Genomic DNA, 14613 nt, shown 5'->3' with positions numbered 1-14613 from the left:
GAGTGATTCACATCACTGTGACTGGACTGAAAACCCCCACCTGCAATACTATACTATCAACCACACCTTTGCATAGCAAGTTCCACCCAAACACTTAGGCTCATTCCGCATGGGCCAAAAACAGCGGAGTGAAAGTGTGAGAACGGTGTAAAAGGGTTTAAAATGGTGTAAAAGGGTTTATACTGTTTTCACACCGTTTTCACACCACTGTTCTTGGCCCATGCGGAATCAGCCTTACTGATTGGTTCCCCACCCGAGGACATGAAAATTTATACCCCACTAAAACATTCCCTTCTCATTGGACACTGTGTGTAACAGACTTCCCTCTGTGATACACCTCTGAAGATGCAAGCACAGATGCAGGTGAAATGTTAGGAACCAGATCTACCAAACTACGGCCACACAGCCCGGAAAAACCACAAGAACCAGTTTTCTATCATGTTTTCATGCAGAAACAGACTTTTGTTGACCAGCACATACAGGGTTCCACCCACACCAGTTTCCCCTTTCCCCAGAGTCAAAATTGTACAAGGTCTGCTTATCAGTGGAGACTGGCCTAGCAATTGAACCCTCTCTTCTCTCCCAGAGAGAGAGTTAAAACACAGTTCCATACTATCAGGCAGACAGACCCTTCCCTCTGTCTGATCTTTTTCCTGACCTAGACCTGAGCTGTCAGTGCTTTCTCCCTGAGGCATGACTCAACTCCCCCTTTTCCTGTGCTCCCTCATCCCCCTTCTTGAAGGTGATTGGATGCTGGAGCAGCACTCCTATGGGCTCATCAAGTCTTTGATTTTCCCTTCAGGGGCAAGACAGCCTCCTGTCCATCACACGTGGTTTTCCTACATATGACTAACAAAAATTCTCAAATTTTGAAATCTTTTTTAAAGGTAACATTCTGAAATGTATTACATATTTATGATAGATGCCTTTCATGTTTTTAACACTAGCTGAAGTTTGGGATAAGGAATTTGACCCAGTCATGGTAATTCTTCGCACTGTTTATCGTAGAGATGTGCAGTCTGCGATGGACCGATACACAGCATTGTAAGTTAAATATATATGAACTGTAACATCTAATAAATTCTGCACTGCATAATCGTTTGATGAAATGCCTTTGACAGAGAATATTTAGCTGTTCAGAAACTGTAATCTGTCTTTATGGAAAGGTTGTTTAGAAGTAATGAGAAAGGGAAGAGAATGTCTGTATTATAAATATGTTTTTTTAAATAGATCCACATAAAATGGGTGCATTTATTATGGATTAATTTATGTATAAAAGAATAGTGTAATCCACTGACTTTAATTTTTTAAAAATTGCTTCTGTCTTTTCAACATATAAACTGGCTAATTAAATGTTCAACCTCAACTACATTTGCCTGTTTCCAAATGTTTAGTGCAGGTGCATTTTTGAAATACTGAAAATGAAACAATAGCTGCTACTTAGAAGAAAATAGGTTATTTTATATTTCCGTTGGCAGCTGTTAACATTTCTACAGTGCTTTCATCACCTGCCCTTGAGCCTACGGGAGAAAGGCAGACATACAGTTATTTAAATAAATACATAGTGCTCAAAACCCTTTGCATACACTGTCTAGTAGAAATACGCCTAACAGCTCTAGAATGTAGCCAGTATAATTATAGCATGTGCGGGGCAGAGGCTAAGAGTGAGTGGACAGTTAGTGAGTTTATGCTTACAGATCACAGCTCCTTCTTTTAGCCACCTCACTATACTAGCTCTCAAAAATAGCCTCAGAATGCATTTTATGGCAGAATGCATTTTATGCCAACTATTTTTCAGGCTCACCAATTATAGATGTCTCTCATTAGTTACTTTGCTGATCTTGGGGAAATTCTTTTCCCCCTATATGACCCAGTCTGCATTTGTTAAGAACTTTGGATCTTACCTGTCCTGGGAGGTTCAGTCAATGGGTGTGGTGTAGTGATTAAGAGCAAGTGCACTCTAATCTGGAGAACTGGGTTTGATTCCCCACTCCTCCACCTGAGTGGTAGAGGCTTATCTGGTGACCCAGATTAGCTTGTGCGCTCCAAGTCATGCCAGCTGGGTGACCTTGGGCTAGTTCTTAGGAGTTCTCTCAGCCCCACCCACCTCACGGTGTTTGTTGTGGCGGGGGGGAGGGAAAATAGATTGTAAGCTCCTTTGAGTCTCCTTCAGGAGAGAAAGGGGGTATAAATCCAAACTCCTCTTCCTCTTCCTCTCCTCCTCCTCCTCCTCCGGTTGTGGGCACACATCCAATTGAAGTACATTTGAGCTGCTCTCAGCCTGTCATTAGAAAGTCCAATAGAGACTTTCTGTTTCAGACTTCCTTTTAGGATGTGAACTGATTTTTTAAAAATAACTCTGGTGTTATACTCTTTTCATTCTTGTTGTGTCTGTCATAAATAAGTTTTTTGAAAGGTGGTTGATACATTTGTTAAAATTGTTTATTTGGGAAAGGGTCTTTCCTGCATTCATCAAACCTCTGAAGCGGAGCAGTAATAGGGAGTCCACACGACATGTAGCGCAAACTATGTCAGCTGTTTCTACAATTTAGACTGGGAAAAATGTTTAGTATGACTGTAACCAGGTTAATTAGCTCCTAAAATGCATTAAAAGCAATTTAAAACATATACATATGAAATCAAATAAAAGGTGTGGTCTTGGTGAACTCTGCAGGTAGAAGTGGGTTCAATGTACTAGTGCATCTATAAATATCTGTGTAACAAGGTAGGTGAAAGAGGGGATTTTAGTAACTCCCTTACCTGGATAAAAACTACTCATTCTGAGTAGACTAAAATCCACTCTTTCACCTACCTTGTTACACAGATATTTATGTGTATTTATTCTGAGTAGAATATCCTTTAGTTGTTTTTGCATCTCTTGGACTTTGTTTTGACCTGAACGTGCAGCCTGATGAAGACTTCTGAGGACCTTAGAATCTTGCACACATGTGATATTTTTGTTGGTGCTAATAATGAGGGTGGTGGATGATGTATGTTTTTTGGAATTTTTCCCTGGATCAACAGTGTTACCGACAAACTTTGTTTATTCTTGATTAGTGGATATGTGTAAGGAGGAAATCCTACATGCGTTTTAATGCTTTTAACTGGCTTAAATCATACACATTTGTAGTTTTATGTTTTTTACTAGTTCGATGTCTTGAAAGCGACATGTCAAAATGATGAATTGCCTGCAATCTTGGACAAATACATAACCTTTTCATTTCTAGTGAAATGAATAATGTGTTCTGGGGGACCATACAAGAACAAATGGAAAGCTGACCTTTTTGAGTTTTCTCCTGTCCCCAGTTTCCTGCTCTCCCTTCCTCCTCCCATTCTTATAACCTTAAGGTACCAAAAATGGGGAACTTTGCCTAACTTCAACTTTAAAGTTGTTCCCTGTTCACAAACAAGAGTTGATGTTAAAAACAAAACCAATAGTGTGCTAGTGTGAGACAAGCAGTAGTGTAGCGGTTAAGAGCAGGTGTACTCTAATCTGGAGGAACCGGGTTTGATTCCACGCTCTGCCGCTTGAGCTGTGGAGGCTTATCTAGGGAACTAGATTAGCTTGTGCACTCCAACACGCGCCAGCTGGGTGACCTTGGGCTAGTCACAGCTTTTCTGAGCTCTCCCAGGCCCACCTACCTCACAGGGTATTTGTTGTGAGGGGGAAGGGAAAGGAGTTTGTAAGCCCCTTTGAGTCTCCTTACAGGAAAGAAATGGGGGATATAAATCCAACTCTTCTTCTTCTAGAACATATTAGGCAAGTACATGTAGGCATGCTGGAGAAGTAGACATAGGACCACAAAATGACAGATAAACCTGGGAACCTATCGCAAACATTGTTGGAGCATAGCGATATCTCATTTCTGTTTCTGGACTCTTGCGTTTCTTGTTATTCGCTTTATGTGATTCGTCAGACTGCACTTGATTTGCACATCGCATTTATTAAAATCGCACTCCGTTATGAGTTGCATTGTTCTGCCAGTGGCTGCTGTGTGCTAGCGTTGGTATTTCTTATTACGAACAAGAGTGGCCAAATAGAACTGTGCCTTTTTTCAATATTTTCATGGGAAGACATGCTTAGAACACAAAGAACCAGTTTGTTTTTGAGCTTCTTTGCTTCCTTATTTCTGCTGTCCTTTTGTCACCTATAACTTAAAGGGCTCTTTAAGAATGAAATGCCTTTGGCTGTCACTCACTGTGGCAACTATTGCAGAGTATTGGTTTAAGCAGCTGGCATTTCTAGTTCCCTTGTCCAAGGAGAATTCTTCCCCTTAGTCTTGGAATATGGCCCAGTATTGCTGATTAGCTAATATTGGTTAAGAGTGTGGACAGTAAGTCTTAGAGTTTCCCCATTTCCTCTTCCTCGCTGTTTTTTCCCCTGTGTTTTTCACGTGGCATTCCGTTACATCTTGCATCATTAAGCTTGGCTAGATTAAAGCTAATTTTCAAAGCTGTTTTGCAGACTTTTGACCACAGTAGTATTGTTAGATAGTCAATATTTCATCGTAGGTGGTGTTTAGGATTGTCAGCTTCAGGATGGAGGATACCTGGAGGTTTGTGGGGGGAGCCTGGAGGGGGTGTGGTTTGGTGAGGGGCTTCAATGGAGTATAATGCCGAAGTTCGTCTTCCAAAGCGGTCCTTTTCTTCAGGTGAACTGATTTCTGTTGGCTGGAGATCAGTTATCATTCCAGGTGATCTCCATCCACCACCCTGGATGTGTTGAAATGGGAAAGGAATGGGTAAAGAGCTTTGCCATGTTTTAGCAGTGGGTCATTAGTGCTGCACATTCCATGCTTTAAAGTGTCAAACTCAGGCCCTCCAGATGTTCACGGACTACAATTCCCAGCAGCCTCTGCTAGCATGGCCAATTGGCCCTGCTGGCATGGGCTGATGGCAGTGGTGTGATTCAAATAATTTAACAACCGGTTGTACACAAGCACCATTTTAGCAACCGGTTCTGTCGAAGTGGTGCGAACCCCACCACTCGTAGTCCATGAACACCTGGAGGGCCTGAGTTGGACACCAACACATTTAAAAGGGTGCATCAGGTGACCCCGGGCAACTCTGTAAGCTGTTTAAGACTTGATTATTCTGGAGAGCCAGTGTGATGGCTTTTTAAGAGCAGGTAGACTCTTATCTAGAAAACCAGGTTTGGTTCCCCTCTCCTCCAACAGCCGACTATTCTGGTGAACCAGGTTTGTTTCCCTGCTTCTAAACATGAAGTCTGCTGGGTGACCTTGGGCCAATCACAGTTCTCTCGGAACTTTTGCAGCCCCACCTACCTCACAAGATATATCTGTTGTGGAAAGGGAAGCCACTTTGAGACTCCTTAAAGGCAGAGAAAAGCGGGATATGAAAACCAGCTCTTCTTCTTCTTCTTCTTCTTCTTCTCTATTCTGTAACATTTAAATCCTCACCCTGCCCTCTTCTTACAGTTTAAAGCAGAGTGGAAAATTTCATGGGAATCCCTGGCCTCCATACAAGAAGAGAACTAATTTACACCCAAGCTATAAAGGACTGCTGAGGCTCTTGCACTGCAAAACGTTGCACATTGTGTTGTTCACTCTACTGTACAAGGTACTGCTGCACTCTCTTCCCCCCACTCCCAGTATTTTCTCCTTGCATACACAAGAGTTAAGCACACTTGTGTATGCAACTTTTTTATATTCTATCAAAAAATCGTATACATGTGTTCATGTACATTGCATAGTAAGGAGAGGGAATAAAGCAGAATAACAGCAGATGGAGCAATTTATGATAGCTTTTCGATTTCCAAATCTATATGCGAGTGTAATTGAAATAAGGGTTTTTTAATCCTATATATTGCAACCTCTACAAAAATTTTTTACCTGATCTTCCTCTCTCTGGTAATCAGCCTTTGGAAAATGCTTATAACTCAGTTATTTCAGTGAGATAGGAGATCCATAAATAATTATCCGATTTTCAAAGTTCAGTGAGATAGTGAGACTGTAGTAAAATAAATATCAACTTACATTAGTTTACTATCTAATCTGATCTATTGAATCCTACCTTATCTAACTATCAGATCCTATCGTATCTAACTGTAATTATATCATTAACTAACCTATCCTAAATACACCATAACATCTTCTCTTTAGGATACTGAACATTCCAAAATTTAGTACATTTACAGTAGGTTCATCTTCTTTATTGAGGGATATTACATAACTAAATCTTAGATCAGTCGTTCTCAACCTTCTTAATGCTGCAACACTTTAATACAGTTCCTCATGCTGTGGTGACCACCAACCCTAACATTTATCCATTTTACAGATGGAGAACACTGATGCAGAGAGTCTTAGGCGACCCCTGTGAAAGGGTTGTTCGACCCCCAAAGGGGTTGCAACCCACAGGTTGAGAACCGCTGGCTTAGATGTTGTAAAAATGAAGCAGACAAAATAATCTTTCCAGCTTTTCTTGTGAAACCTGAAATGGAAATTGTGGGAGCAGAAATTGTTGAAAGCTTTTCAAAATGAACACTGAATGAAGGCTCTTTTACGAATTGTGAGGTCCCATAGGTTCTCTGTAGTACTTTGAATTCATTCTGGATCTTCACAGGAAAGTTATTTATTTGAATTTTGCACTGTCACACACTGAAAAAATTCCTTGTGATTGTATTTCTCCCTATTATGGGGCAGAATATTATAAATCCCAAGGTGTTAGTGAATGTTGACTACCAAGAAAAACAAAGGGCTGTCCTGCTTGTTCATGTTTTTAATAGTGAGAAATTTGATTTTCTTTTTAGATATTAATGGATCATCAAAACCTTTCAGAACACGTCCTCTGCATGGTTTTGTATTTGATCGAACTGGGGCTAGAGAACTCATCTGAGCAAGAGCCTGATGAAGAAGTAAGTGCGGTTATTTTTATTGCATACATCTGAATACATACATCTATGTATGAAATATAAAATGTGTGCTATTTGTTCTGCTTTAAATCAATTTTTAATTTATTGTTGCTGGGTGCAAGTGGGTTTGTAGCAATAATTCTGTTAAGGAGCTAGCATAGATGTTCCTTTTTTTAAAAAAGAAGCAGAAACAGGACCCATTGAATGCATGTAAGTAAGGACTGAACCATATCAATCTCACTAAGATTAATTCCATGCCTTAAAACATATCTCCTTTCATTATGAAATGTTTTACATGTAGAAGTGAACATGTAAAACGTTATTTTTTGCTATGAAGTCTCAACTGGCTTATGAAGATCATGTAAGGTTTTCAACGCAAGAAATGTTCAGAGGTGGTTTTCCATTTCCTCCTCCTGCATGGCTACCCAGGACTTCCTTGGTGGTCTCCTATCCAAGTAGTAACCCTTCTTAGCTTCCAAGATTTGACAAGATCAGTCAGGAAGTTGATATTTACTGGCATAGTTAGCCCACATACTGGCGTGCTTCATCATATGCTCTGAAAACATCCTACTTTATTTTTCATCAGGATTCTGTGGGAGGACAAGAACGGTGCCACGATAGCTGGTTCCCAGGGAATAACTTGGTGTCAAACATGCGCCATTTCATTAACTATGTCCGCGTAAGAGTACCAGAAACAGCTCCAGAGGTGAAAAGAGAGCCACCTGCAAGTACAAGCGCTGATGGTTTTGCTGCTTCTCAGGTAAGCAGAAGAAAGTTTTACAGCCTTGAAGTGGGATTATTCTGGCAGTTTAAGACCTTTTAATGTGCCATGTTCACTTTAAGCTAATTAAGCTTTCTGGTACTGAATGAAACTACGCTAAAGATAGACATCTTCGTCTCTCAGTATACATCTGGTAAATAATACCATGTTTCTTAGGATCTTTTAATGCCCTCCTTTTCCCTCCAACTCACCAGAATCCGAGGCGGCCTAAAGGACTTCAGAGAGAGGTAGACTCGTGTGTATTTTGTGTTCTAATAGACTCCAAGCTTCTATTGTGCTGATCCTAACTCTTCTGCCGTTCTTCTCAAGTTTCACTTGAGACACTGACATCTTTGCAGATTTCTAATGGTCGGGTATAAAAGTAGCTTGACTGTATTATGTTTTTGGTTCTAAATCCATTGTGCCCCCTGCCAGAGATAACATTGTCCAAAAATTGCTGGCCTGTTGTTGGAATAAATCCTGGCTTTCCCTGTGTGAGTTTGTGAACTTCTGTTGCTGTTATTTCTAACATTTTAATAATGCTGCTCTTTAGCTTCCCCTTTCTCAATAAGCTTAACCCTTCAATCTTGATGGAAGTTATTTGAAATGATAAATGGTTAGTGTATTCATCTTTGTGAACACATAATTAACTTGTTTGAATGATTTATAGCCAATACATAATAGGGTTGCCACCTTCTTGGGCAGACTGGTGGGGAGCAGTCTAACCGTGGCTTATTTTGTAATAATAACTTACGAATGTATTGCTGAATATTTTATTAGTAATGTGGCTACGCTACAGGAAAAAGTTGAATGGAAGGCAAACGTTTTAGTTTTTTTAAGGCAACTTTAAGAGGTTATCTCATTTGTCAAGATACCGAACTTGGAATATAGATATAACAATCTATACTTTGCAGCATCAAGCGCACAGTTGTATCAGTGGTCGCATTATAATTAGAAACATAATTGATTGGATGGGGGGGCATTTTGAGTTGCAGTGGAAGAAAAAACAAATCTGTAGCATCTTTATGACCTTGCTGGACTATATCCTTCTTAAGTGACATAGTGCTCCATTGTTTGCTTCTTCTTCCCAGAATGCAATTGTTATAATCTAACGCCTAAGGCAATCAATCTGTGAGTCTGTCAGTCTCTAATAACAATGTCTGACAAGACAGCGGTCTTAAGATCTTGGCCTGGAAGTGCTTTTTTCATCCATTTCCATCCATCCATCCATCCATCCATCCATCCATCCATCCATCCATCCATCTACTATATATATAGACTATATAGTCTAATGAAGAGTTCTGAGGTGCTTGAAAGCTTGCACAATGTTTTGTGTCATTTGGGTTGGCTCTGATTGAAAGGTATTACATGGATTGTGTATCTTTGTGATGGACAAAGTTTTCTCCGGCATTTTGGTAGCTCCCTTTGGCCTATGCATTGTGAGAAAATCAGAGTTGGGTGGGGGTGAGGGGAATCACTCCAGCTGTGAAAAAGCTCCTAGCCAGTTTCTTTTGCTGCTCTCAAAGTACTGGGTCCGAAATTTGCATAAATAAGCATTCACATTGAAGTTTATTCTCAGCCTTTTAAAGGGGAGTCAAGATTTTAAAAAACAAACCCTTATAGAAGTCAAGCCTAAGATTACGCTTTTGCCACAGTAATATTTTTTTAAAAAATGCTTTCTAGTGGCTTGGATAGTTAATACAGTTTCAAACAGAACGTGGGACTCAGTGCTTCCTGATTTCTAAAGTGCTAATTCTATTGACCACTCTACTGCTAGTGTGAACCACAATTACTGTTTAGATCCATACACTGATTATTTTAAACTTAGTTATGGCTGACTAGGGGTTTTTCAACCAAGATTCAAATTCAGAGGAACCCTTGGATAGTACTACCCTATCAACATTAGTGCAGATGTAATGCTTAGTTATGTGTAAGGCCTACAGGAAGTATCAGGAGGGGCTGCAAGGGAGCGCAAGATTGTGTGTGATGCTTCTGATCATATTATTTGGTCAGTCTTACATGAACACATATGAAGTTGCCTTATACTGGATCGGACCGTTGGTACACTAAGGTCTGTTTTGTCTACTTAAAAGGGCAGTGACGTTCCGGAGTCTCAGACAGAGGTCTTTCAAATCAGTTGGTCTTTTTTAACTGATTGCAGTGACTGAACCTGTGATGTGCAATATGGCAAACAGATGCACAACCACTGAACCACAGCCCCTCCCCAATCAATTGGGAGTATGGTAGAGGAGAGGAGGTGTAGTGGTTAAGAGCAGGTGCACTCTAATCTGAAGAACCGGGTTTGATTCCCCGCTCTGCCACTTGATCTGTGGAGGCTTATCTGGTAAACGAGATAAGCTTGTGCACTCTAACACATGCCAGCTGGGTGACCTTGGGCTAGTCACAGTTCTTTGGAGCTCTCTCAGTCCCGTCTACTTCCCAGGGTGTTTGTTGTGAGGGGAAAAGGGAAAGGAGTTTGTAAGCCCCTTTGAGTCTCCGTACAGGAGAGAAAGGTGGGATTTAAATCCAACTCTTCTTCTTCTACATATGCACCACTCTTGGATAGGAGTTGTGTCAGATCAATTTAAAGTTTTTTTTAATTGATAAGAAATGCAATTTTTTAATGGTTTACTTTGAAAAATGCTTCTCTGTTTCAGTAGCCTGTAGTGTTTTTTTTTACATCAAATTATGACATCTAATTATACTTTCCTTGTTTCCTTCAAGAATTCAGGGACAGCACAGGTGTTCAGCTTGGTGGCAGAGCGTAGGAAGAAATTTCAGGAAATCATCAACCGCAACACCAGCGAAGCCAGTCAGGCGGTTCGGCCCAAGACTTCCATGAAATGGTCTGCTCCGGGCGCAACACCCCAGCTAACAACAGCTATTCTGGAGGTCAAAGAAAGCATCTTGTCTTTGCTGGTTAAGCTTCACCATAAACTGTCAGGAAAGCAAAACTCTTATTACCCTCCCTGGTTGGAGGACATGGAAACTTTACTTCCGCAAGAAAACCCTAAATATTTTCACGGGGACGGGATGACGGCTGTTGAAAGGATACTATTGAAAGCTGCACTTCAAAGCAGAATGAACAAACGTATAATTGAAGAAATATGTAGAAAAGTGACTCCGCCTGTGCCCCCTAAAAAGATTAGCCCCACAGAGAAGAAGACGTTGGACAAAGAAGAAAGGTAGGGTATAGGAAAGCAGCTGTTTCAGTGCCTTAATGCTTGACCGTATTTTGAATTAATGAACTTCTTTTCCAGATATAGGCTTTTCTTTTCCTGATTGAGGATCCTCTGTGGATTTAGAGCCCCTGTTGGTAGTTAGTTTGATTGGTGGGCACTGGGGGTGGGGTGGGGGTGCGGGGGTGGGGGTCAGTGCAGATATGATGCTGTCTTCGTTTTGTGGTTTCCAAAAGTAAAAGCCCTTCCAACATTGTCCCTTTTAATACTTTTAGTAAGATCAACCAGTGAGATACAATAGTGTGCAAGCTTTCGAATTCTCCAGAACTCTTCATCAGCCAGCATAATGCAGCAGTTAAAAGTGATGAAGTTTTATCTGGAAAACCCGACTCGATTCTCCACTCCTCCTCATGAAGCCTGCTGGGTGACTTTGGGCCCAGTAACAGTTCGCTCAGAACTCACTCAGACTCACCTACCACACAAGGTTTGGGGGCAAGGAAGAGAAATGATTGTAAGCTGCTCCTTAAGGTAGAGAAGAGCAGGATATAAAAACCTACTTTTCTTCTCTTCACCAGGCTAGATACTGTAAAACAAACAAGCAGATATTTCAGGTCATCATGATCTTGAAGACCCTTTCATGACAACGTACCTTGGCATGAGAGGGACTTAATATCATGATGTCACTTATACTGAATACTTATAATATCCTGATGTCACTTATACTGGGTTGGTCATTTTTTTGTTTTTGGTGGATTTGTTTGGTGTTTTTGCATGGATAGTGGTTTTTGCTTCCTTTTTACCCTATCTAAAAAGCCAGCAGTGGAATTGTGTATTCCCTCACCAAACCTTCCCCTGTTTTAGGAGTGAAGGTCTCACCTCCTGGTTTATATATAGTTAAGGAATATATTTGATGGAGTCTTTAACTGCTGCTGATGTCATGGTTCCTGTTTAATCAGGATTTGAAATATGTGCAGTTAAACCCTAGTATTTTTTTTTGTCTGTCCTTATTTCACAATGGAAACATTTCAGTCATTGTGAATGTATATTTGTATTTTGAAACAGCTAATCTATAGATGTTTACTCCATTTAAACTGGCAATGCTAACAAAAAATTGTACCTATTTATTTCAAATTGAAAACATTTCCAGAAGTCAGTTAATTTACGATACTCTTTATCTTTGAAAATTAACTGTGGAAACTTTGAATCATATTAGAAATTGCAAGCAGATGCATTTTGTGGCACTTTATAGAAAGTCATTGAATTTTGTGGGAAGTGAACTGACTTTGAGGGGTGTTTGAAGAATCTACTCCCCATCAGGCATCTGCTGTAGTGGTTAAGAGCAGATGCACTCTAATCTGGAGAACCGTGTTTGATTCCCCACTCTTCCAGTTGTGGAGGCTTATCAGGTGAACCAGATTAGCTTGTGCACTCCAGCACATTCCAACTGGGTGACCTTGGGCTAGTCACAGTTCTTTGGAGCTCTCTCAGCCCCACCCAACTCACAGGGTGTTTGTTGCGGGGAGGGAGGGCAAGGAGATTGTCAGCCCCTTTGAGTCTCCTACAGGAGAGAAAGGGGGGATATAAATCCAACTCTTCTGCTGCCTCTGCTTCTGTTTGGCTTTTGCTTCAAAACCCCTCCAGAGTTGTTATGAATCAGCTGTGACTTGACAGCATTACCAAGCTGTGGAAATGTTGAGGCTATTTCTGTGCATAGCCACTGACTCATGGGAAGATCCTACTAAACCTCTGTCCCCTGATGTTTATTAAAGCAGATCACCAGCAAACTTTAGTTGTACTGTTTGTGCTGAATACTTATGCAGTGCCATATCTAATTCAGGCCTCAAAGGGGAATGCTGGTTTTCAACTTCCTGCCGCCACATTTTCATAGCCGCCACATGCACCTAGCTGGGCCATACCATGTGGTACAGTCCTTGCGGCACATTCCAACTGGGGACCTTGGGCTAGTCACAGTTCTTTGGAGCTCTCTCAGCCCCACCCAACTCACAGGGTGTTTGTTGGGGGGAGGGAGGGCAAGGAGATTGTAAGCCCCTTTAAGTCTCCTACATGAGAGAAAGGGGAGATATAAATCCAAACTCCTCCTCCTCCTCCTTTGACCCCTATCTTGGAGTGTGGCAGATTCTTCCATTGTTCTGGCCAGATATTTCCACAAACTGTTCGACATCTAGAATGTTCTGCATCATTTCCCTGCTCCTGTTAATGTAACTGTGCGCTGACAGCATTCCCAATGCTCCCAAGATGTCTTTGGGTTCTCTAGTTTGTTACATTTCAATACCTGAAGCCTGCCTTAGTATTCTAGAGTCATTTACTGTTTTGTCTTGATTGCTCCTTGTAACTGAGCAGTCGTGCTGATCTTGTGACCAGATCTCTCCAGTGGCAACCTTGGCCACGCTTCTGTTTGAGTGCCACTGTTCTGATGACGTGCCCTTGTTGCTGTCTGGCCTTGCTGTCATCTCTTTGATCTCGTTGCATGGATTGAGTCATACGTAAAAAATGTGGTAACAGCAAAGCAGTCACATTAAATTATATGCAAATGTGTATTTGACTGGTGATTCTTCCTCTTTTAAATTGAGCATTCTTATCACTGTGTTGTGCAGAGGGCACTGCTGAAGAAGGACTTCTTAGGATAGGAAATGTCTCTCCAAATCTTTTTTTCTGTCACTACTGCATCTCTTGAGCACCTGCAGTTCATTATCAGACCTATAAATACTGATTTTTCTCTTGACTGATTTGCTTGCCTTTGTGGCCCTTCACTCCTCCTTTGTGCGCTCCCTCATCTCAATATAACACACTCATCCCCACAGTATCACTCTGCCATCATTAATTTCCATCAGCAAAACACTTTCCTCTGATTCCTCACCTGTAGGTCTCCGATTCTCCACTTCCCCTGGACTGCTCCTTTATATTTTGCTACTTGCCTGTGATATGTGTGCATTTTAATACTTATTGGACACACTGGCACAAACGCTACCTGAGTATTTTTGTTTAGTGTGAAAGCGTCAGTATTAAAGAGAACACCAAATGGGTTTGCAGTTGTGTCTGTACTGACAACGAGTTGATCTGTGTCTTTTTTCCCCTTGATCTGTCTATGAGCCAAACTCTTCACAGGTTATTAGAAGAAGAATATAAGGTCAGACCAGTGATCCATGTAGCCTGGCATCCTGTCACATGCAGTGAGCATCCCGGAGGGCCAAAAACAGGGCATAGAGGCCAAGGTCTTCCCTGGCACTGGTATTCAGAGGTTTTTGCCTTTGCATGTGGAGATTCCCTTTAGTTTCCTTTAGTCATCATGAATAGCAGCCACCGATATACATATCATCCTTCAATCTGTCTAATATATCTGTGCCTGTGGCCATACAATACAATAAATTTATTGCGGTCTACCGACCCAATTACATATAAAGCCAACTTTAAACAAACAATACCGATAAGATAAAAACATACAGAGCCATGTCAGAATTTATCCTTTCTAATCAGCGTCATTTATCCAAGCTAGACATAAGATCCCTGATCTTTAATGTGTGGGCATAATTAGATCCACTGACAGCAGACTCTATATTGTATTTATTTTATTTTCTTAAACGTGAATGCTCCCCTTTCCCTCATGGGCTCAGGGCGGCTTCCAACATAGTACAAACAGAAAAAACATAAGTTACCGTGTTTCCCCGAAAATAAGACAGTGTCTTATATTAATTTTTGCTCCCAAAGGTGCGCTATGTCTTATTTTCAGCGGGTGTCTTATTTTTCTGTGTTCTGTTCGTCGGGCATGCTTCCAAACAAAAACT

The 14613-nt window shown here is 41.0% G+C and overlaps 1 protein-coding gene across 4 annotated transcripts in view; it reads left to right on the top strand.

Moving 5' to 3' along the window:
* Window positions 1–14613, top strand: part of UBR3 (ubiquitin protein ligase E3 component n-recognin 3) — a 118255-nt gene that overhangs the window by 40006 nt on the left and 63636 nt on the right. For 2 of the 4 annotated variants that reach the window (XM_048484480.1, XM_048484479.1), the window contains exons 19-24: window positions 948–1044; window positions 5439–5580; window positions 6770–6874; window positions 7458–7631; window positions 7847–7879; window positions 10356–10816. In XM_048484480.1, the coding sequence (XP_048340437.1) occupies window positions 948–1044; window positions 5439–5580; window positions 6770–6874; window positions 7458–7631; window positions 7847–7879; window positions 10356–10816 (1012 nt within the window). The remainder of the gene's footprint in view (window positions 1–947; window positions 1045–5438; window positions 5581–6769; window positions 6875–7457; window positions 7632–7846; window positions 7880–10355; window positions 10817–14613) is intronic. The other 2 variants (XM_048484482.1, XM_048484481.1) reach the window with 1 other exon arrangement.

This window comes from Sphaerodactylus townsendi, linkage group LG02, assembly GCF_021028975.2.
Source record: "Sphaerodactylus townsendi isolate TG3544 linkage group LG02, MPM_Stown_v2.3, whole genome shotgun sequence".
Taxonomy (NCBI): domain Eukaryota; kingdom Metazoa; phylum Chordata; class Lepidosauria; order Squamata; family Sphaerodactylidae; genus Sphaerodactylus; species Sphaerodactylus townsendi.
Note: the sequence above shows the minus strand (reverse complement) of the source record. Positions and strands in the feature narration are given on the sequence as shown.